This window comes from Oncorhynchus gorbuscha, linkage group LG01 (assembly GCF_021184085.1).
Source record: "Oncorhynchus gorbuscha isolate QuinsamMale2020 ecotype Even-year linkage group LG01, OgorEven_v1.0, whole genome shotgun sequence".
NCBI lineage: Eukaryota > Metazoa > Chordata > Actinopteri > Salmoniformes > Salmonidae > Oncorhynchus > Oncorhynchus gorbuscha.
The window spans coordinates 13,193,013-13,217,361 of NC_060173.1; the positions used below are offsets into that span (position 1 = coordinate 13,193,013).

Here is a 24,349-nt window from a genome sequence, read left to right on the forward strand (position 1 = left end):
AATCAAAAAGAAATAGTCTCACTGTGGTTACCAGATACTGTGAGAGTTAAAGGTAGTGTCTCAAATTTGATACTGGGAAGATGACTACCATCTAAGGCAAACATGGGCGTAGGCTTGTCTAACGGTCTGAAAGGAATGTTATGTTTCCGAACCCATGCTTCGTCCATGAAACAACCCTCAGCCCCAGAGTCAATCAAGGCACTGCATGTAGCACCCGAACCGGTCCAGCGTAGATGGACCGACATAGTAGTACAAGATCTAGATGAAGAGACCAGAGTAGTAGCGCTCACCAGTAGCCCTCCGCTTACTGATGGGCTCTGGCCTCTTACTGGACATGAATTAACAAAATGTCCAGCAACTCCGCAATAGAGGCACAGGCGGTTGGTGATCCTCCGTTCCCTCTCCTTAGTCGAGATGCGAATCCCTCCCAGCTGCATGGGCTCAGTCTCAAAGCCAGAGGAGGGAGATGGTTGCGATGCGGAGCAGGGAAACACCGTTGATGCGAGCTCTCTTCCACGAGCCCGATGACGAAGATCTACCCGTCGTTCTATGCGGATGGCGAGAGCAATCAAAGAGTCCACATCTGAAGGAACCTCCCGGGAGAGAATCTCATCCTTAACCACTGCGTGGAGTCCCTCCAGAAAACGAGCGAGCAGCGCCGGCTCGTTCCACTCACTAGAGGCAGCAAGAGTGCGAAACTTAATAGAATAATCCGTTATGGACCGTTCACCTTGGCATAAGGAAGCCAGGGCCCTAGAAGCCTCCCTACCAAAAACTGAACGGTCAAAAACCCGAATCATCTCCTCTTTAAAGTTCTGGAACTTGTTAGAGCAATCAGCCCTTGCCTCCCAGATAGCTGTGCCCCATTCTCGAGCCCGGCCAGTAAGGAGTGAAATGACGTAAGCAACCCGAGCTCTCTCTCTAGAGTATGTGTTGGGTTGGAGAGAGAACACAATCTCACACTGCGTGAGAAAGGAGCGGCACTCAGTGGGCTGCCCGGAGTAGCAAGGTGGGTTATTAACCCTAGGTTCTGGAGGCTCGGCAGGCCAGGAAGTAACAGGTGGCACGAGACGTAGACTCTGGAACTGTCCAGAGAGGTCGGAAACCTGAGCGGCCAGGTTCTCCACGGCATGGCGAGCAGCAGACAATTCCTGCTCGTGTCTGCCGAGCATGGCTCCTTGGATCTTGACGGCAGTGTAACGAGCGTCTGAAGTCGCTGGGTCCATTCCTTGGTCGGTTCCTTCTGTCATGCAGGTGAAAGAGGACCCAAAAGCGACTTAACAGAAACAGAGTTTATTCAAGTCCAAACAGGGAATAACAGAAATCCTCTAGTCTGTAGAGGGGAATAACAGGAGAAGCGGCCACAGACTGCAGGTCGCTTCGGGTAGGCGCAGGCCGTAGTTGACAGAGACACCTGCTCACACGCAGCATCTGATGAAGGCAAAAAACACGACAGGACAGGGCGATACACAATCACAGCACGGTGAATTCTAAACAAGGAACCGACAGGACAGGAACGGAACACAAAGGAATAAATAGGGACTCCAATCAGGGGAAAGGATCGGGAACAGGTGTGGGAAGACTAAATGATGATTAGGGGAATAGGAACAGCTGGGAGCAGGAACGGAACGATAGAGAGAAGAGAGAGCGAGAGAGTGAGAGAGGGAGGGGGAGAGAGAGGGATAGAAAGAGGGAAAGAACCTAATAAGACCAGCAGAGGGAAACGAATAGAATGGGGAGCACAGGGACAAGACATGATAATAAATCAGTAAGGATTTAGGAAGGAAAGGTAGTCATAGAGACAGAACAAGTTTTATTTCTATGGGTACGGTATAGTCACTGAAAATTGTATGACTAGACTAACTCACTCATAGAAATCCTGAATAAACTGAACCCTCCATCTCTATCCCAAATATGATATTGGTTTCATGTGGGTAAACAAGCCATTTTCAATTTTCAATTACACTACTGAAATGAGTTAAATGAATTAACCTATTATTGTAATACAGTAATAACTCTACAGAAGCTATTGGATTGGAGTAGTAGTGTTGCAGTATAATGCATGCTAGAGTGGAAAATGAGGCTGTGCAATAAAAACATGAAAACATGACTCCTACTTCCCATCATCGTCTCCTCCCAGAAACAACATTCTGCTACACTGAAAAACTGAAACGCTCTGCTCTGCTGTCTGTTTACCTTATAACAAACCATATGGGGAGGTAGGCTAAGTTATGATGTTACAGTATAGCCATGAGGATAACCTCTCTTAACCCTGCATAGTTCAACACAGCACACGCTCTGTTCCTCTGCTGTCGGTTCACCTAGTCCCAAACCATATGTAGGTAAGTTATGATGGCTAGGTAGAGAGAGGGGGAGAGAGAAAGAGATGGACAGTGAAACAAGGGGACTGAGAAATAAAGAGCAGAGAGATAGTGAGAGAGAGAGAGAGAGAGAGAGAGAGAGAGAGAGAGAGAGAGAGAGGGGGGGGGGGGAGAAAGAGAAAGAGGGAGAGAGAAAGACGGAGAGTGCAAGAGGGAGAGAGCAAGAGGGAGAGAGCAGGCCCTCAGGGCCGTGGGGTGAGACAGGGATGCAGCTTAAGCCCCACCCTCTTCAACATATATATCAATGAATTGGCGCGGGCAACAGAACAGCCTGCAGCACCCGGCCTCACCCTACTAGAATCTGAAGTCAAATGTCTACTGTTTGCTGATGATCTGATGCTTCTGTTCCCAACCAAGGAGGGTCTACAGCAGCACCTATATGTTCTGCGCAGATTCTGCCAGACCTGGGCCCTGACAGCAAATCTCAGTAAGACCAAAATTATGGTGTTCCAAAAAAGTTCCAGTCGCCAGGGCCACAAATACAAATTCCATCTAGACACCATCTAGACATCTAGAGCACACAAAAAACTATACATACCTTGGCCTAAACATCAGCGCTACAGGTAACCTCCACAAAACTGTGAACGATCTGAGAGACAAGGCAAGAAGGGCATTCTATGCCATCAAAAGGAACATAAAATTCAACATACCAATTAGGATCTGGCTAAAAAAAACTTGAATCAGTCATAGAGCCCATTGCCCTTTATAGTTGTGAGGTCTGGGGTCCACTCACCAACCAAGATTTCACAAAATGGGACAAACACCAAATTGAGACTCTGCATGCATAATTCTACAAGAATATCCTCCGTGTAAAATGTAGAACACCAAATAATGCATGCAGACCAGAATTAGGCCAATAACCACTAATTATCAAAATCCAGAAAAGAGACGTTAAATTCTACAACCACCTAAAAGGAAGCAATTCCCAAACCTTCCATAACAAAGCCATCACCTACAGAAAGATGAACCTGGAGAAGAGTCCCCTAAGCAAGCTGGTCCTGGGTCTCTGTTCACAAACATAAACACACCCCATAGAGCCCCAGGACAGCAGCACAATTAGACCCAAGCAAATCATGAGAAAACAAAAAGATAATTACTTGAAACATTGGAAAGAAATTTTTTTTTTTAAACAGAGCAAACTAGAATGCTATTTGGCCCTGAACAGAGAGTACACAGTGGCAGAATACCTGACCACTGTGACTGACCCAAATTTAAGGAAAGCTTTGACTATGTACAGACTCAGTGAGCTTAGCCTTGCTATTGAGAAAGGCTGCCGTAGACAGACATGACTCTCAAAGGAAGACAGGCTATGTGCACACTGCCCACAAAATGAGATGGAAACTGAGCTGCACTTCCTAACCTCCTGCCCAATATATGACCATATTAGAGACACATATTTCCCTCAGATTACACAGACCCACAGATAACTCGAAAACAAACCCAATTTTGATAATCTCCCATATCTACTGGGTGACACTTCACAGTGTGCCATCACAGCAGCAATATTTGTGTCCTGTTGCCGCAAGAAAAGGGCAACCAGTGAAGAACAAACACCATTGTAAATACAACCCATATTTATGTTTATGTAAGAATATTCAAAGATAAATACACAATGCGGGGAATAAACGATCAATGGATATTTTTCGAGTAATGGGGAACTGAAGATTAATGGGTCACGGACATGGGTCGTTTTTCAGTTCAGTATCTGTTTAGAGTCTATGAAGGGGTTCCAGTCCTGGACTCACAGCTACATGCGGCAAGTTCTCATTGGACCAAATTGTCTATACATTGAGCCTGAAATGGGATAATTTTTCTGCAAGGAATTCTAATTGGTCAACCACAGGCTAAGCTTGGGTATAAACTACATCCTTTCTCTTTGTTCAGCAGAGAAAACACTGAGAACAGGGAAGAATAAACATCTACCATCCGCTTTCCAGCATAACAACTATGATTTGTTTTCTATGAATTCATGTATTTTTCTCCCCCTAATTTGCTTTGGGGTCTGTGTTATTGAAGAATAACATCAACTGCTTACATTTATTTATTTTCCCATTTTTACTTTACAACACTGTATATAGACATAATATGACATTTGAAATGTCTTTATTCTTTTTATGTTTATTTCATTTTTGTTTATCCATTTCACTTGCTTTGGCAATGTAAACATATGTGACCCGTTTCAGGAAACTAGGCGTATGTCGTCACGACTCCACAGGAGAGCCATTTTAAAGTTTTTTGAATAAAACATTTTTAAATGTGTTTTTGGGCAGAAATGCCTTCTGGAAGGAACATGGGAACTTTCATGTGCCTTAATAACAAATTTGTGTGCAATAATATTGTTAAATTACGAGCCTTGTTCATTAAGACACAGAAAAAGTCAGCAACCTTCACACTGGCCATGATTGGCTGAGATAATGAGTGGGTTTGACATGCCGAGAGATGATCTTGGTCTGCCATATAGAGGGCTTCTGTCTGTTTCAGCTGGTCAATCTGTGTTGGTAATCCTGTCGAACGTGGCTTTAAAAAAAGCATTGTGGGGTGGAGCTGCATAAATGTTACTCTCCACCTTCTGGAGGATCGAGTTTTGAAATCAGTGTAATTACAGTATGTTGCTAAAGAGATGGAGAAAACCCCTGTCTCCGGATTACATCTTCAAATTAAGGGCAATCGTGGCAAGGCATCCGTGACAGGGAGACGCGTCCAACATGCATAATGATTTAAACGGGTAAGATAGTCTAGCTTTAGCTAGGTATATTTTCAGATATTACACATTTCTAATTTTGACAGAAAGTGGATTTGATTTCAAACTAAAACATACTGTTAGCTAGCTAGCTAACATTAGCTGGCTGGCTCCCTAGCTAACGTTATGTGTATGAAGTTATTATTCGTATCCCAGATCCACTTGCTTTCTAGTTATAGCCTAATGGTAGCTAACTAACATTGAACCTGGTTGGTTAGCTCGCAGCAGATTCATGCAGGGTAGTAACGACATGATTTTGGCAAGACGTTCATTGTTGTTTAACAAGATAATGGTAGCTGGCTGGCTCATTAGCTAAAATGCAATGTATACAATACCATTCTGCAGCTCTGAGTCTCTACTTTTATCCAATGTAAAAAACACCATTTCAAATTTTGCTACATAAGACCGAATCCAGGTAGTGAGTCACAAATGTTTCCAATGCCAATAAAGCCCCTTGAATTGAAATTGAATTGAAAGAGAGAGAGAGAGAGAGAGAGAGAGAGAGAGAGAGAGAGAGAGAGAGAGAGAGAGAGAGAGAGAGAGAGAGAGAGAGAAGTAGAGAGGGGCATGAGGAAGGAAGGATTTGAGCCAGGGAAGGTTTACCTGGTCCCTAACCATACTGAGGTCAGGTGAAGTATGATGTCTGGGTGTACTAGAAGTGAGACAGGATGTGATGTTGGGATGAAAGTGGGTCAGGAAAGAGGAGCACAAATTGAAGTGCTCCAATTTCCTCTGAATCAGTGTGTATATCACAAATGGCACTCTATTCCCTCTATAGTGCACTACTTGTGACCAGGGCCCATAGTGCACTATATAGGGAATAGGGTGCATTTAGGGCACATGCTGAGTCTCAGCACTTAATTTGCCACCATCAGTCAGCAGATGGCTGCCTAACTGGGCAAACTTAATCAGAATTTGATTGGATGAGGTGAATGCGGTTTATGGCCCCCTTCAAATGAGCTGTAATTAAAGAGTAATTGAGGCAGGAAACATCATTTTATTTTAAGTATTTTAAGTGTGAAGGGATGGATGAATAATAGAGAGAATTAGAGGATGCATCAGCACTCAGTGGAAGTGTACATTATATAAACAGCATCACTCCACTGACTCCTACATGATGCAAGAGAAGACAGTTGGCTCAGCTGGGGATCAGACTAAAGCAAAGGAGTTTAGAGTAACTGAGGAGCTCAGACTAAAGCAGAGGATTTTAGAGTAACTGAGGAGTTCAGACTAAAGCAGAGGAGTTTAGAGTAACTGAGGAGTTCAGACTAAAGCAGAGGAGTTTAGAGTAACTGAGGAGTTCAGACTAAAGCAGAGGAGTTTAGAGTAACTGAGGAGCTCAGACTAAAGCAGAGGATTTTAGAGTAACTGAGGAGTTCAGACTAAAGCAGAGGAGTTTAGAGTAATTGAGGAGTTCAGACTAAAGCAGAGGAGTTTAGAGTAACTGAGGAGTTCAGACTAAAGCAGAGGAGTTTAGAGTAACTGAGGAGCTCAGACTAAAGCAGAGGATTTTAGAGTAACTGAGGAGTTCAGACTAAAGCAGAGGAGTTTAGAGTAACTGAGGAGTTCAGACTAAAGCAGAGGAGTTTAGAGTAACTGAGGAGTTCAGACTAAAGCAGAGGAGTTTAGAGTAACTGAGGAGCTCAGACTAAAGCAGAGGAGTTTAGAGTAACTGAGGAGTTCAGACTAAAGCAGAGGAGTTTAGAGTAACTGAGGAGCTCAGACTAAAGCAGAGGAGTTTAGAGTAACTGAGGAGCTCAGACTAAAGCAGAGGAGTTTAGAGTAACTTTAGAGGAGGAGTTCAGACTAAAGCAGAGGAGTTTAGAGTAACTGAGGAGCTCCGACTAAAGCAGAGGAGTTTAGAGTAACTGAGGAGTTCAGACTAAAGCAGAGGAGTTTAGAGTAACTGAGGAGCTCAGACTAAAGCAGAGGAGTTTAGAGTAACTGAGGAGCTCAGACTAAAGCAGAGGAGTTTAGAGTAACTGAGGAGTTCAGACTAAAGCAGAGGAGTTTAGAGTAACTGAGGAGCTCAGACTAAAGCAGAGGAGTTTAGAGTAACTGAGGAGTTCAGACTAAAGCAGAGGAGTTTAGAGTAACTGAGGAGCTCAGACTAAAGCAGAGGAGTTTAGAGTAACTGAGGAGCTCAGACTAAAGCAGAGGAGTTTAGAGTAACTGAGGAGCTCAGACTAAAGCAGAGGAGTTTAGATGTCAGACTGCTACGAGAGCATGAGGAGGTAAAGATGAGATTTGGTGGAAGATGTTCAACTTTGAACCATAAACACGTCATAAAGGGAGACTCGCACAGAATAAAAATGATTTATGTGCTTGATAATAATGAACCTCGTGCAGTAGTTGTTATTTCGCCGTGTTATTTAAATAGCAGCTGTGTAGGCCTGCTGCCAATAAAAAAATGGGTCAAAACAATTTGTGTGAATTCACAGTTTAATTATTGGTAGGATATGAAATGATCTGCATTAAAAGATGATGGTTAACAGGGTAGGGATGATGAATAGGAAAAGGAGAAAATATAGTCAACTACAGCTAGGAAGCTATTCAGTATCCATACCCCTTCTGACTTCAACCCCCTAAATGCATCACACCTCCATTATGACTAATTGGTAGTTGGAGTTCAGAACACTGTGGAATGCTGACACATGCATATAAACATGAACATTTCTCCCAGAACCATTGACTGTTTGTTCAGAGAGAGGGATGTCTTACATAAAAGCTTGCCAAATAAGGAACCATTGACTCTTAAACAGCTTTGTTTTACAACCTAAAAATACGCTCATTCTGTGTGTACCATCTTGCTTTTCCCTTTTAAAACCACACGTGAACAAGACTTGACTGAAAACACACAGATGGAGACTGATCTGCTTGCCAAAATACTACTGCAAAGAAACAAAAGGAAGGGTTGCAATGTTATGAAGCTTCACCACTACAATCATCTAAAGGTATCACATACTACACTACAGATGTAGAATCTCTTTTGTTGCTGAGAAATGCAAACTTGTAGTGTATTCAAGGTTTAAAAAGGCTTGTAAAGTTGGTCATTTCCACTTTAAAATGTCAGACTTGATTTGCCCCTAAAGAAAAATGTATCAACCCCTACAAAAAAAATGTCCATTAATTATAATCCACATAATAATTCACATTTCCTGTTGTTACAGGATTATTTTCCTGCTTTCGAAAACTGGCTCAAATTAAAATACTACACATGTAGCTCTCTACTGATGTAATTAATCTGAGAAGCTTAATGAATGACCGTTTTATACCATACCACTTTGAAGAACGAAGCAATGGATTGGGTATGCATTGCAAGTGGCATGCTAGTATGGAGAATGGAATGTAGTGATCTACGTTTTACAGCAAGCCTGTACTGTGAGCAGTAAATGTTAGAGGTGTCAGTCAGTCCATACCTGGAATGGAGTTTGGCTTCTGTAGTTCTTCACTTCCTTGTTGGCACCACGAACAAGCAGTACTCTGGCACAGTGTTCCTTAGGGAGGACCAAAGGAAAAGAGAAGGGGGAACAGAGTAAGACCAGGACCTCATTTATTTCAACGCCATTGCTCTTACTGTCTCCCTCTCTGTCAATTCAATTCAAGGGGCTTTATTGGCATGGGAAACATATGTTAACATTGCCAAAGCAAGTGAGGAAGATCCCTCTCTCTCTCCCTCTCTATCTGCCTCTTTGTCTCCCTCTCTGTCCCCTTTCTCTCTCTCTCTCGCTCTTTCTCTCTCTCTCTCTCTGCTGCCTGCTACTGTTTGTTATTACTCTGTAATTCTCTGAACCCCTTTAACGAGAGAGAAAACCAGAAAACCATCTTGATCAAGCATTCCATCAACTGATCTAGCACCAATTCTAGAACATTCCAGAACTGAACATTCCATCAACTAATCTAGAACTGATTCCAGGCCATTCTATAACTTAAGTGATTCTAGAACATTCCAGAACTGAACATTGCATCAACTATTCTAGCTCTGATTCTAGAACATTCCAGAACTGAACATTCCATCAACTAATCTAGCACCGATTCTAGAACATTCCAGAACTAAACATTCCATCAACTAATCCAGAACATTCTGGAACTTAATTGATTCCAGAACATTCCAGAACGTATCATTGCTGGAGCTAGAGCTCACCCTGTCCTGTGTGTCTGATGATGCCTTGTCTATGTTCCAGGTAAAGTCTGATGATGCCTTGTCTATGTTCCAGGTACAGTCTGATGATGCCTTGTCTATGTTCCAGGTAAAGCAAGGCCTCTCCCTCAGCTTTCCAGAAAGGATCTCAGTGCAGTGAAAACATGTAGTGTGAAGCTCGGTGAGAAAATCAAGAGAGAATCAGCCTCTGGTAACTGTCTGTGGCACTGCAGCCCGCCTCAGCCTGCTGTTAGCTGGATTCAGCAGCCCACCCACGGAAACACCACTACAAACACACACACACATTCACGTGCATGTGAACACACACATACAGGCGCGCGGGCCCACACACACACATACATTCAGGTACACACGCACGCACACGCCCATGCACAAACAGTGCTTGCTCATACACACATACATACACACAGTGCCTGCACACACACACACACACACACACACACACACACACACACACACACACACACACACACACACACACACACACACACACACACACACACACACACACACACACACACACACACACACACACACACACACACACACACACACACACACACACACACACACACACACACACACACACACACACACACACACACACACACACACACACACACACACACACACACACACACACACACACACACACAACAATGTTCGAGCTCATCCTCCTCCTACTTGCTCTTATTAAATTCTACTGCCACTAGTATGTGGCAGATATCTACAATAATAATATTACGTGTACAAGCCCCAACCCACACAAATCAGACTGATATTCAAAAAGGTTAAATCAGTGAAGTTCATTCCTCCTAGTGGCTGTCATTGTAGTCATTAGATCACACTAAAGCTGTCATGCAAAAGGGCATCTAATCAGTAAGCCAGGGAAATAAACCCAGCCTGTAGGAGCAGAGCAGTCGAGGGAAGAGATTACACAACAGCAAACCCAGAGAGAGGAAGTTATCCCTCCCTGTCTCTCTCTCTCTCTCTCTCTCTCTCTCTCTCTCTCTCTCTCTCTCTCTCTCTCTCTCTCTCTCTCTCTCTCTCTCTTGCTCTCTCTCTCTCTCTTGCTCTTGCTCTCTCTCTCTCTCTCTCTTGCTCTCTCTCTCTCTCTCTCTCTCTTGTTCTCTCTCTCTCTCTCTGTGTGAATAATTGTAGGAGAGAGAGCACAGCGTGTAGAAAGGCTTAATGATCTATGCCATAGCTAATGGGAGCAGTGACCCCTACAGACAACGGGAGAGATATCTCACACACACATCCCATGTTCAAATCACCATCTTACAAATGTGTGTGTGTATAATTATTATTATTATTTGGTGAGTGCTTGTATTTGTCCTGTTTCAAACATGTAGTGTGTATTACACCCATGTGTGAAATGGACATGTGTTTATTCGATATTCCCACTCCCCCTAATCACCCTCGTATAGTGGGGTCACAGCCATGGTCAGCCGTTATTAACAGCGACCCAAGAGCAATTAGGGTTAAGAGCCTTGTTGGCTCTGGGATTCATATGACAGTGGAAACTGTCATTAACATTTAAACTACATTGAGCCGTCTAAATATTGATTACTGTGGTTTTAAACTAGAAATCATAGCCATTGATGTTAAGACCATATTGTCTTGTGTTCCCCCAGGATGTGTTCCCCCAGGATGTGTTCCCTCAGGATGTGTTCCCTCAGGATGTATTCCGCCGGGATGTGTTCCCTCAGGACAGGATGTGTTCCCCTGGGATGTATTCTCTCAGGATGTATTCCCTGAGGATGTATTCCCCCGGGATGTGTTCCCTCAGGATGTGTTCCCCCGGGATGTGTTCCCCGGGATGTGTTCTCTCAGGATGTGTTCCCCCGGGATGTGTTCCCCGGGATGTATTCTCTCAGGATGTGTTCCCCCGGGATGTGTTCCCCGGGATGTATTCTCTCAGGATGTATTCCCCCGGGATGTGTTCTCTCAGGATGTGTTCCCCGGGATGTATTCTCTCAGGATGAGTTCCCCGGGATGTGTTCTCTCAGGATGTGTTCCCCCGGGATGTGTTCCCCGGGATGTATTCTCTCAGGATGTATTCCCCCGGGATGTATTCTCTCAGGATGTATTCCCTGAGGATGTATTCCCCCGGGATGTGTTCCCTCAGGATGTGTTCCCCCGGGATGTGTTCCCCCGGGATGTATTCTCTCAGGATGTATTCCCTGAGGATGTATTCCCTGAGGATGTATTCCCCCGGGATGTGTTCCCCCGGGATGTGTTCCCCCAGGATGTATTCTCTCAGGATGTATTCCCTGAGGATGTATTCCCCCGGGATGTGTTCCCCGGGATGTGTTCCCCCAGGATGTATTCTCTCAGGATGTATTCCCTGAGGATGTGTTCCCCCGGGATGTATTCTCTCAGGATGTATTCCCCCGGGATGTGTTCCCCGGGATGTGTTCCCCCAGGATGTATTCTCTCAGGATGTATTCCCTGAGGATGTATTCCCCCGGGATGTGTTCCCCAGGATGTGTCCACCTCATATTGATTCTCATCAGTGTATCCAGTCAATCTTTACCCATGTGAAGAATCAACAGGATATTTATTAATCGTAATTGACCCCTTGCTAATAACACAATCAAGATTGGGGTCAATTCCATTTCAATTCAGTCAATCGGTATACTTGCTGATTTGACCAAATTCAAACAGATTTAACCACAGCCCTGTTTACTATGGGCCTAATGTACTAGTATACAAATACAATGTACTAGTAAACCAGTACAAAGTACTAGTATACCATTATAATGTACACCAATACAATGTACTGGTAAATCGACATAATGTTCTAGTATACCAATACAATGTACTAGTATATCAATACAATGTACTAGTATATCAAGACAAGGACAAGATGCTAGAATATGCATATAATTGACAGCTTTGGATAGAAAACACTCTAACGTTTCCAAAACTGTAAAGATATTGTCTGTGAGTATAACAGAACTGATGTTGCAGGCGAAAGCCTGAGAAAAATTCAATCTGGAAGTGCCCCATATTTTGAAAGCGCTGCGTTCCAATGAGTCCCTATTGAGCTGTGAATGTACCATCAACGAGCTTACACTTTCTACGTATTCACCAGGGTGTCTACAGCATTGTGACGTAGTTTTACGCATTTATGTTGAAGAATAGCCGTAGGCGGCTACATTGCGTTAGTGGTCACATGATGGCTCCCAGGGTGACTCTCGCCATTACTCCAATCGGTCCTACTGAAAAAATAATTGTTCCGATGGATATATTATCAAATAGATATTAGAAAAACACCTTGAGGATTGATTATAAACAACGTTTGCCATGCTTCTGTCGATATTATGGCGCTAATTTGGAATATTTTTTGCCGTTTTCGTGACTGCAATTTCCGGGCGATTTCTCAGCCAAAGGTGAAGAACAAACGGAGCTATTTCGCCTATAAAAAGAATATTTTGGGAAAAAATCTCCCTGGGAGTCTCGTGAGTGAAAACATCTGAAGTTCAAAGGTAAACGATTTAATTTGATTGCTTTTCTGATTTTCGTGGCAAGGTTGCCTGCTGCTAGCAAGGCATAATGCTATGCTAGTCTGTGATGAACTTATACAAATGCTTGTCTAGCTTTGGCTGTAAAGCACATTTTGAAAATCTGAGATGACAGGGTGATTAACAAAAGGCTAAGCTGTGTTCCAATATATTTCACTTGTGATTTTCATGAATAGGAAGATTTTCTAGGAAGATTTGTCTATTGCGTTATGCTAATTAGTGTCAGGCGATGATTACACAAAAAGTTTTAAAGCCCCTCTGTACAGTAGATGGTGCAATATAAAGCCCCTCTGTACAGTATATGGTACAATATAAAGCCCCTTTGTACAGTAGATGGTACAATATAAAGCCCCTCTGTACAGTATATGGTACAATATAAAGCCCCTTTGTACAGTAGATGGTACAATATAAAGCCCGTCTGTACAGTATATGGTACAATATAAAGCCCCTTTGTACAGTAGATGGTACAATATAAAGCCCCTCTGTACAGTAGATGGTACAATATAAAGCCCCTTTGTACAGTAGATGGTACAATATAAAGCCCCTCTGTACAGTATATGGTACAATATAAAGCCCCTTTGTACAGTAGATGGTACAATATAAAGCCCGTCTGTACAGTATATGGTACAATATAAAGCCCCTTTGTACAGTTGATGGTACAATATAAAGCCCCTTTGTACAGTAGATGGTACAATATAAAGCCCCTCTGTACAGTAGATGGTGCAATATAAAGCCCCCTGTACAGTATATGGTACAATATAAAGCCCCTTTGTACAGTAGATGGTACAATATAAAGCCCCTCTGTACAGTATATGGTACAATATAAAGCCCCTTTGTACAGTAGATGGTACAATATAAAGCCCGTCTGTACAGTATATGGTACAATATAAAGCCCCTCTGTACAGTAGATGGTACAATATAAAGCCCCTCTGTACAGTAGATGGTACAATATAAAGCCCCTCTGTACAGTAGATGGTACAATATAAAGCCCCTTTGTACAGTAGATGGTACAATATAAAGCCCCTCTGTACAGTATATGGTACAATATAAAGCCCCTTTGTACAGTAGATGGTACAATATAAAGCCCGTCTGTACAGTATATGGTACAATATAAAGCCCCTTTGTACAGTTGATGGTACAATATAAAGCCCCTTTGTACAGTAGATGGTACAATATAAAGCCCCTCTGTACAGTAGATGGTACAATATAAAGCCCCTCTGTACAGTAGATGGTACAATATAAAGCCCCTTTGTACAGTAGATGGTACAATATAAAGCCCCTCTGTACAGTATATGGTACAATATAAAGCCCCTTTGTACAGTAGATGGTACAATATAAAGCCCCTTTGTACAGTAGATGGTACAATATAAAGCCCCTTTGTACAGTAGATGGTACAATATAAAGCCCCTTTGTACAGTAGATGGTACAATATAAAGCCCCTCTGTACAGTAGATGGTACAATATAAAGCCCCTCTGTACAGTAGATGGTACAATATAAAGCCCCTTTGTACAGTAGATGGTACAATATAAAGCCCCTCTGTACAGTATATGGACTGATGATTATTTTACATACACCAGATATGTGCAGTGAAATTAGTTGTTTTACAGGGTCAGGCATAGCAGTAAGGCGCCCCTGGAGCAAATTAGAGTTCAGTGCCTTGCACAAAGGCACATGGACATATTTTTCACCTTGGGTAGTCGAATCAACAACCTTTCGGGTTACTGGCCCAAACGCTCTTAACCACTAGGCTATGTGCCGCCCTAGTGGTTTGTGCTCTGGTGCTCTGATGATTTGAACTCTGGTCTCTTACCTCTTTGTATAGAGCACAGATGTGTAGAGCCGTGTTTCCAGAGGCGTTCATGACACCCATATCTGCTCCATAGAACAACAGCTGCTCCAGGTGGTGGACATGTCCATATCTACACGCCTGACACACAAACACAGAGACCATATCAAATAATGTCCATATCTACACGCCTGACACACAAACACAGAGACCATGTCAAATATTGTCCATATCTACACGCCTGACACACAAACACAGAGACCATGTCAAATATTGTCCATATCTACACGCCTGACACACAAACACAGAGACCATGTCAAATATTGTCCATATCTACACGCCTGACACACAAACACAGAGACCATGTCAAATATTGTCCATATCTACACGCCTGACACACAAACACAGAGACCATGTCAAATATTGTCCATTTCTACACGCCTGACACACAAACACAGAGACCATGTCAAGTAATGTCCATATCTACACGCCTGACACACAAACACAGAGACCATGTCAAGTAATGTCCATATCTACACGTCTGAAATACAAACACAGAAGACATCACAAAGACCAGGTCAAAACAAAAGAAAATGAAACAATCCATACAGTAACTTACATAAGGCAAACCCGGGAAAATCATAGAAAATATGACCAACCAAACATTTAGAAAGTCATTGATTGGCAAGAGAAGTCTATTCTGGTATGTGTTCACGTGGATGATATATAGACCAGTTATTCTCAAACTGGGGTACACATTCCCCCAGGAGTAAGTACAATGCCATTGGGGGTACGCCAAATCAAAATGGGATTAAAATTCAAATTAAATTATAATAATAATACTTTCTTTACGTTTTCAAACAGTCCATTTATATTTTCCAACAGGGCTATACATTTGGGTGAGGTTTTTTTCTCGCCTGAATAGCCTCGTTTCCCTGCCAAAAATCAAATTAAACCATCTGTGTTCAGCGAAATTAACAACACAATGTCAAATACAGGTAACCTAGTCAAATAATGAACATCAGGTCATATTAACAGTTACTCTCTCGCGGAAAACCTTTGCGCAGTATTGCGCAGACATTTAGAAACGAAACATGACAATTTGAAAAATAAGCCACAGGAGTTTTTGAGCAAGAATAAAGACGACTTTCGAGTAGTAAGAAATGTATGAAAGCAAAGGATACCATTAATAAGAAGGGGCTAGAAGCATCTTATATGGTGAGCTACCAATTGGCTAGGACGGGCAAGCCCCATACTATTGTGCAGGACTTTCTGCCGCAGATATGTCTGGGACAATTCTGGGGGAAAAGGCCAACAAAAACATTACAGACAATGTCTCCATCAAACAACACTGTTTCACGACACATCAGTTTATTTATTTATCTAGGCAAGTCAGTTAAGAACAAATTCTTATTTTCAATGACGGCCTAGGAACAGTGGGTTAACTGTCTTGTTCAGGGGCAGACCGACAGATTTTCACCTTATCAGCTCAGAGATTCAATCTTGCAACCTTCCCGTTACTAGTCCAACGCTCCAACCACTAGGCTACCCTGCCGCCTCTACACTCTAACCATTAGGCTACCTGCCGCCCAGTGACACGGTAGGAGATGTTTTGAAACAATTACTGCTTCGCATACAAGCCAGTGAATTCTATGGATTACAGCTGGATGAGTCATGTCTGTTACGTTAATGGGGGGTCAATTAACCTGTTAAGTCGATCCTCTACTTTTTCGAACATTCTGTTAAAAATCGCGCAACATTTCAGCGCCCTGCTATTCAGGCCAGGAATATAGTATATGCATATGATTAGTATGTGTGGATAGAAAACACTCAGACGTTTATAAAACTGGTTAAATCACGGCTGTGACTATAACAGAACGTGCGTTTCATCGAAAAGTGCAGGAATATCTGATCACTGAAAAAGGAAATAAATATCCGCGACTTCAAGGAGTTGTTCAAAGTGAATCGAATTAAATGAGGCCGAGGTTGCAGTGCCTACAGCTTCCACACGTTGTCTAGAGTCTTGTCATTTGATTCGCAATTGATTCTTGGTCTAACCGAATCAAGGGAATCGATTCCCTCCGGTCTCCGACCAGATGTTTTGGTCGAGCGTAGCCTAGTGGTTAGAGCGTTGGACTAGTAACCGGAAGGTTGCGAGTTCAAACCCCCGAGCTGACAAGGTACAATTCTGTCGTTCTGCCCCTGAACAGGCAGTTAACCCACTGTTCCCAGGCCGTCATTGAAAATAAGAATATGTTCTTAACTGACTTGCCTGGTTAAATAAAGGTAAAATAAATAAAAATACATTTTTTCGAAACAGACACCTATAGAATTGACATCGTCTCCTGATGAATTTTATCGCTTATTAACGTGTACTAATACCTAAAGTTGCATTACAAAAGTATTTCGAAGTGTTTTGTGAAAGTTTATAGTCGACTTTTTGAATTTTAAAAAATGACGTTACGTTATGAAACGCTATTTTTTTCCGTTTATCACACAGTCTTCATAGATCGATATCTAGGCTATATATGGACCGATTTAATCGAAAAAAGACCCAAAAGTGATTATGGGACATCTAGGAGTGCCAACAAAGAAGATGGTCAAAGGTAATGAATGTTTTATATTTTATTTGTGCGGTTTGTGTAGCGCCGACTATGCTAATTATTTTGTTTACGTCCCCTGCGGGTCTTTTGGGGTGTTACATGCTATCAGATAATAGCTTCTCATGCTTTCGCCGAAATGCATTTTAAAAATCTGACTTGTTGCCTGGATTCACAACGAGTGTAGCTTTAATTCAATACCCTGCATGTGTATTTTAATGAACGTTTGAGTTTTAACTAATACTATTAGCATTTAGCGTAGCGCATTTGCATTTCCAGAGCTCTAGATGGGACGCCTGCGTGCCAGGTAGGACCAAGAGGTTAAGAAAGACATCCTCTTCTGCAAACCATTGGAAACCAGGACAACAGGAGAGAATACTTTTAAAGTACTGGACCGCTTTGTGACATCAAATGGACTTTGGTAGTCAAGATGTATTGGTATCTGAACTGATGGCGCAAAAGCCATGACAGGGAGACATAGTAGAGTGGTAATGCTTGCGCAAGCAGTTGCTCCCGACGCCACTTGGGTACACTGCAGCATCCACCAAGAGGCTCTTGCTGCAAAGGGAATGCCTGACAGCCAGAAAGACGTTTGGACACTACAGTGAAAATGGTTAATTTTGTTAAAGCAAGGCCTCTGAACTCTCATGTATTTTCTGCATTATGCAATGATATGGGCGGCGACAATGTAACGCTTTTACAACATACAGAAGTGCGCTGGTTATCAAGTGGCAAAGTATTGACATATTTTTTTTAAATTGAGAGACGAGCTTAAAGGTTTATTTACTGACCATAATTCCAAGATGGCGTAGCAGTAAGATGTCTTGTCATGTTGTGTCCCTTGTATATATCATATATATCGTTTTTTTTCTTCGTTTTTACATATTTTTCTTCGCATATCTTTTAAAACATTTTGCTAAACCTCAACTTCTAAATACTCTCCTGCAAACCGCCTCACCCAATGTAGCTATTTTTCCTAAAGTATTTATATTTACTTCGGATCGGGAACCCCTCAACTGAAGCTAGCCAGCTAACTACCAGCTATCAGTCAGCAAAACATTGCTAGCGGTCTTCAGCTAACCGGTCATCAGCTAACTTTTAGCTCGGAAAGCTCTCGCCAGTTCGAACAACGTGACTCTAACCAGAGCATAACGGACCCATTTTTTATTTTTTTTATCCCCGGATTCCCACCGCAAACGGAACATTTTCAGCTGGATCTTCACAACTAGCTATCTAACTAACCGCAACCCCGGATGATTACTCCTGGCTAGCGTTTCCACCCGCTTAGCTTGAAGCTAGCCCGGCCAGAGCTCCTGTGCTACCACAGTAGCATACTCCTGGGCTACAATATCCGGACCCACGACCGGTCTATCGATGTCACCGCATGAAGAGGAATAAACATACTCACCCCATCGCGACGTCCCCCAAAGGCCAACTCTCTAGCCCTTGCTATCTCCTTGCTTGCTAATTCAGCCTGCTAACTGCTAGCTTGTTTAGCCCCGGTCCGCTAACTGCTACCTTGTTTAGCCCCGGCCTACTAACGGTTAGCTTGTTAGCACAGGCCTGCTAACCGTCTGAATCGCCGCGTCCCAAACACTCACTGGACCCATATTTACTTTCTATCACTTTTCGATTTTTAATTTGTTTATACCTTCCGGTAACCTGCCTCACCCAATGGGATACGGAATCGCTATTATTTTTAAATTTAGGACACACTCAAGAACCTCCAGAAGCTAACCAGCTAACTAGCTACAAGCTATTTAGTCATTGTTAGTTTTTTAACCTGGATAACACTCGCCAGTCCAGCTTCCCTGCCCCATCCACCGCTGCCCCCTGGACACTGATCACTTGGCTACATAGCTGATGCATGCTGGACTGTCCATTAATCACGGTACTCCATTCTGCTTGTTTATGTTTTATCTGTCGGCCCCAGCCGCACTCAGGCTCTGTGTGTAGTTAATCCGACCCTCCCTCTGCCTAGTCAACGCCATTTTACCTGCTGTTGTTGTGCTAGCTGATTAGCTGTTGTTGTCTCACCTACTGTTTTAGCTAGCTCTCCCAATTCAACAAATGTGATTACTGTATGCCTCGCTGTATGTCTCTCTCAAATGTCAATATGCCTTGTATACTGTTGTTCAGGTTAGTTATCATTGTTTTAGTTTACAATGGAGCCCCTAGTTCCACTCTTCATACCCCTGATACCTCCTTTGTCCCACCCCCCACACATGCGGTGACCTCACCCATTACAACCAGCATGTCCAGAGATACAACCTCTCTCATCATCACCCAATGCCTGGGCTTACCTCCGCTGTACCCGCACCCCACCATACCCCTGTCTGCACATTATGCCCTGAATATATTCTACCATGCCCAGAAACCTGCTCCTCTTATTCTCTGACCCCAACGCTCTAGGCGACCAGTTTTGATAGCCTTTAGCCGCACCCTCATACTACTCCTTCTCTGTTCCGCGGGTGATGTGGAGGTAAACCTAGGCCCTGCATGTCCCCAGGCACCCTCATTTGTTGACTTCTGTGACCGAAAAAGCCTTGGTTTCATGCATGTCAACATCAGAAGCCTCCTCCCTAAGTTTGTTTTACTCACTGCTTTAGCACACTCTGCTAACCCTGATGTCCTTGCCGTGTCTGAATCCTGGCTCAGGAAGGCCACCAAAAATTCAGAGATTTCCATACCCAACTATAACATCTTCCGTCAAGATAGAACTGCCAAAGGGGGAGGAGTTGCAGTCTACTGCAGAGATAGCCTGCAAAGTAATGTCATACTTTCCAGGTCCATACCCAAACAGTTCGAACTACTAATTTTGAAAATTACTCTCTCCAGAAATAAGTCTCTCACGGTTGCCGCCTGCTACCAACCCCCCTCAGCTCCCAGCTGTGCCCTGGACACCATTTGTGAATTGATCGCCCCCCATCTAGCTTCAGATTTTGTTCTGTTAGGTGACCTAAACTGGGATATGCTTAACACCCCGACTGTCCTACAACTAAGCTAGATGCCCTCAATCTCACACAAATCATCAAGGAACCCACCAGGTACAACCCTAACTCTGTAAACAAGGGCACCCTCATATACGTCATCCTGACCAACTGGCCCTCCAAATACACCTCCGCTGTCTTCAACCAGGATCTCAGTGATCACTGCCTCATTGCCTGTATCCGCTACGGAGCTGCAGTCAAACGACCACCTCTCATCACTGTCAAACGCTCCCTAAAACACTTCTGTGAGCAGGCCTTTCTAATCGACCTGGCCCGGGTATCCTGGAAGGACATTGACCTCATCCCGTCAGTTGAGGATGCCTGGTCATTATTTAAGAGTAACTTACTCACCATTTTAGATAAGCATGCTCCGTTCAAAGAATGCAGAACTAAGAACAGATACAGCCCTTGGTTCACTCCAGACCTGACTGCCCTCGACCAGCACAAAAACATCCTGTGGCGGACTGCAATAGCATCGAATAGTCCCCGCGATATGCAACTGTTCAGGGAAGTCAGGAGCCAATACACGCAGTCAGTCAGGAAAGCTAAGGCCAGCTTCTTCAGGCAGAACTTTGCATCCTGCAGCTCCAACTCCAAAAAGTTCTGGGACACTGTGAAGTCCATGGAGAACAAGAGCACCTCCTCCCAGCTGCCCACTGCACTGAGGCTAGGTAACACGGTCACCACCGATAAATCCATGATTATCGAAAACTTCAACAAGCATTTCTCAACGGCTGGCCATGTCTTCCGCCTGGCTACTTCAACCTCGGCCAACAGCTCCGCCCCTCCCCGCAGCTACTCGCCCAAGCCTCTCCAGGTTCTCCTTTACCCAAATCCAGATAGCAGATGTTCTGAAAGAGCTGCAAAACCTGGACCCGTACAAATCAGCTGGGCTTGACAATCTGGACCCTCTATTTCTGAAACTATCCGCCGCCATTGTCGCAACCCCTATTACCAGCCTGTTCAACCTCTCTTTCATATCGTCTGAGATCCCCAAGGATTGGAAAGCTGCCGCAGTCATCCCCCTCTTCAAAGGGGGTGACACCCTGGACCCAAACTGTTACAGACCTATATCCATCCTGCCCTGCCTATCTAAGGTCTTCAAAAGCCAAGTCAACAAACAGGTCACTGACCATCTCAAATCCCACCGTACCTTCTCCGCTGTGCAATCTGGTTTCCGAGCCGGTCACGGGTGCACCTCAGCCACGCTCAAGGTACTAAACGATATCATAACCGCCATCGATAAAAGACAGTACTGTGCAGCCGTCTTCATCGACCGTGCCAAGGCTTTCGACTCTGTCAATCACCATATTCTTATCGGCAGACTCAGTAGCCTCGGTTTTGCGGATGACTGCCTTGCCTGGTTCACCAATTACTTTGCAGACAGAGTTCAGTGTGTCAAATCGGAGGGCATGCTGTCCGGTCCTCTGGCAGTCTCTATGGGGGTGCCACAGGGTTCAATTCTCGGGCCGACTATTTTCTCTGTATATATCAATGATGTTGCTCTTGCTGCGGGCGATTCCCTGATCCACCTCTACGCAGACGACACCATTCTATATACTTCCGGCCCGTCCTTGGACACTGTGCTATCTAACCTCCAAACGAGCTTCAATGCCATACAACACTCCTTCCGTGGCCTCCAACTGCTCTTAAACGCTAGTAAAACCAAATGCATGCTTTTCAACCGTTCGCTGCCTGCACCCGCACGCCTGACCAGCATCACCAGTCTGGATGGTTCCGACCTTGAATATGTGGACATCTATAAGTACCTAGGTGTCTGGCTAGACTGTAAACTCTCCTTCCAGACTCATATCAAACATCTCCAATCGAAAATCAAATCAAGAGTCTGCTTTCTATTCCGCAACAAAGCCTCCTTCACTCACGCCGTCAAACTTACCCTAGTAAAACTGACTATCCTACCGATCCTCGACTTCGGCGATGTCATCTACAAAATTGCTTCCAACACTCTACTCAGCAAACTGGATGCAGTTTATCACAGTGCCATCCGTTTTGTCACTAAAGCACCTTATACCACCCACCACTGCGACCTGTATGCTCTAGTCGGCTGGCCCTCGCTACATATTCGTCGCCAGACCCACTGGCTCCAGGTCATCTACAAGTCCATGTTAGGTAAAGCTCCGCCTTATCTCAGTTCACTGGTCACGATGGCAACACCCATCCGTAGCACGCGCTCCAGCAGGTGTATCTCACTGATCATCCCTAAAGCCAACACCTCATTTGGCCGCCTTTCGTTCCAGTTCTCTGCTGCCTGTGACTGGAACGAATTGCAAAAATCGCTGAAGTTGGAGACTTTTATCTCCCTCACCAACTTCAAACATCAGCTGAGCAGCAAACCGATCGCTGCAGCTGTACATAGTCTATTGGTAAATAGCCCACCCATTTTCACCTACCTCATCCCCATACTGTTTTTATTTATTTACTTTTCTGCTCTTTTGCACACCAATATCTCTACCTGTACATGATCACTCCAGTGTTAATCTGCAAAATTGTAATTATTCGCCTTCCTTCTCATGCCTTTTGCACACAATGTATATAGACTCCCCTTTTTTCCTACTGTGTTATTGACTTGTTAATTGTTTACTCCATGTGTACCTCTGTGTTGTCTGTTCACACTGCTATGCTTTATCTTGGCCAGGTCGCAGTGGCAAATGAGAAATTGTTCTCAACTAGCCTACCTGGTTAAATAAAGGTGAAATAAAAAATAAAAAAAATAATAAACTAGTCTGACCGCTTGCATGATGAAGAGTTTCTCACACTGGCCTATCTGGGTGATGTTTTTTCTCGCCTGAATGATCTGAATCTAGGATTACAGGGACTCTACGCAACTATATTCAAAGTGCAGGACAAAATTGAGGCTATGATTAAGAAATTGTAGCTCTTTTCTGTCTGCATTAACAAGGAGAACACACAGGTCTTTCCATCATTGTATGATTTTTTGTGTGCCAATGAACTCAAGCTTACGGACAATGTCAAATATGATATGGCGTAACACCTGAGTGAGCTGAGTGTGCAATTGAATTTAATCAGAAGCCATTGCCAGATTTCTGGATAGGGCTTCGCTCAGAGTTTCTTGCCTTGGCAAATTGCGCTGTTAAGACACTGATGCCCTTTGCAACCACGTACCTATGTGAGAGTGGATTCTCGGCTCTCATTAGCATGAAAACTAAATACAGGCACAGACTGTGTGTGGAAAATGATTTAAGACTGAGACTCTTTCCAATACAATCCAACACCATAGAGGTATCTGCATCCTTTCAAGCACACCCTTCTCATTAACCTGTGTGAGTTATTCAAATTAGGTTTTATATGTACAATTATTGAGTATTATTATTATTTGTGCCCTGGTCCCGTGACAAAAACCCCCACCCATTCCTATGTTTAAAAAATGTATGTGTGTGGCAGGCTTACAATGATGGCAAAAAACAACATTTGAGAGTGCGCTGACCCTGGTGCTAGAGGGGGTACGCAGCTGGAGGTTGAATGTTTGAAGGGGTACGGGAACATAAAAAGTTTGGGAACTACTGAATAGACGACACACTCAGGAGCCATACACATATTCCATGCAGTGTCTTGATCTGCACACTAGATGTCAGTCAGAATACCATCTGAGCTGAGCTTTAAAATATACTGCATCTTACTGTTGTTACACTAGATGTCAGTCAGAATACCATCTGAGCTGAGCTTTAAAATATACTGCATCTTACTGTTGTTATGCCCCCGATGATCTAGGAAAGCTTGTTTCTCCAAGGTCTATCAAAAGGCTAACATCTATAATCAACTAGAAGATATCTTATTCAAGAGAGTCCATATAGCGATGGCTTGGGTTAAATGTTTTTTTTTTTTTAAGTGTGATGGCTACTTCAAAGTGGGTCTCTAAATCACTGAGAAGACCACATTGGTGGCAGATGAACTGATGCTCTTCGCTTTAATTAAGCAATAAGGCACGAGGAAGTGTGGTATATGGCCAATATACCACGGCTAAGGACGATTCTTATGCACGAAGCATCGCTGGATACTGCCCTTAACTGTGGTATATTGGCCAAATGGTACACGGTCTGATATACCACGGCTGTCAGCCAATCAGCATTCAGGGCTCGAACCACCCAGTTTATAATACCATTTAAAACTCTGAGCCTGT

The 24,349-nt window shown here is 43.6% G+C and overlaps 1 protein-coding gene across 1 annotated transcript in view; it reads right to left on the reverse strand.

Annotated features, from left to right (window-relative positions):
• Nucleotides 1-24,349, reverse strand: part of LOC124033248 (SH3 and multiple ankyrin repeat domains protein 2-like) — a 209,048-nt gene that overhangs the window by 149,834 nt on the left and 34,865 nt on the right. The window contains exons 7-8 of the mRNA XM_046345236.1: nt 14,625-14,741; nt 8,541-8,618 (exon numbers count right to left, since the gene is read on the reverse strand). Coding sequence (XP_046201192.1) covers nt 8,541-8,618; nt 14,625-14,741 — 195 coding nt within the window. The remainder of the gene's footprint in view (nt 1-8,540; nt 8,619-14,624; nt 14,742-24,349) is intronic.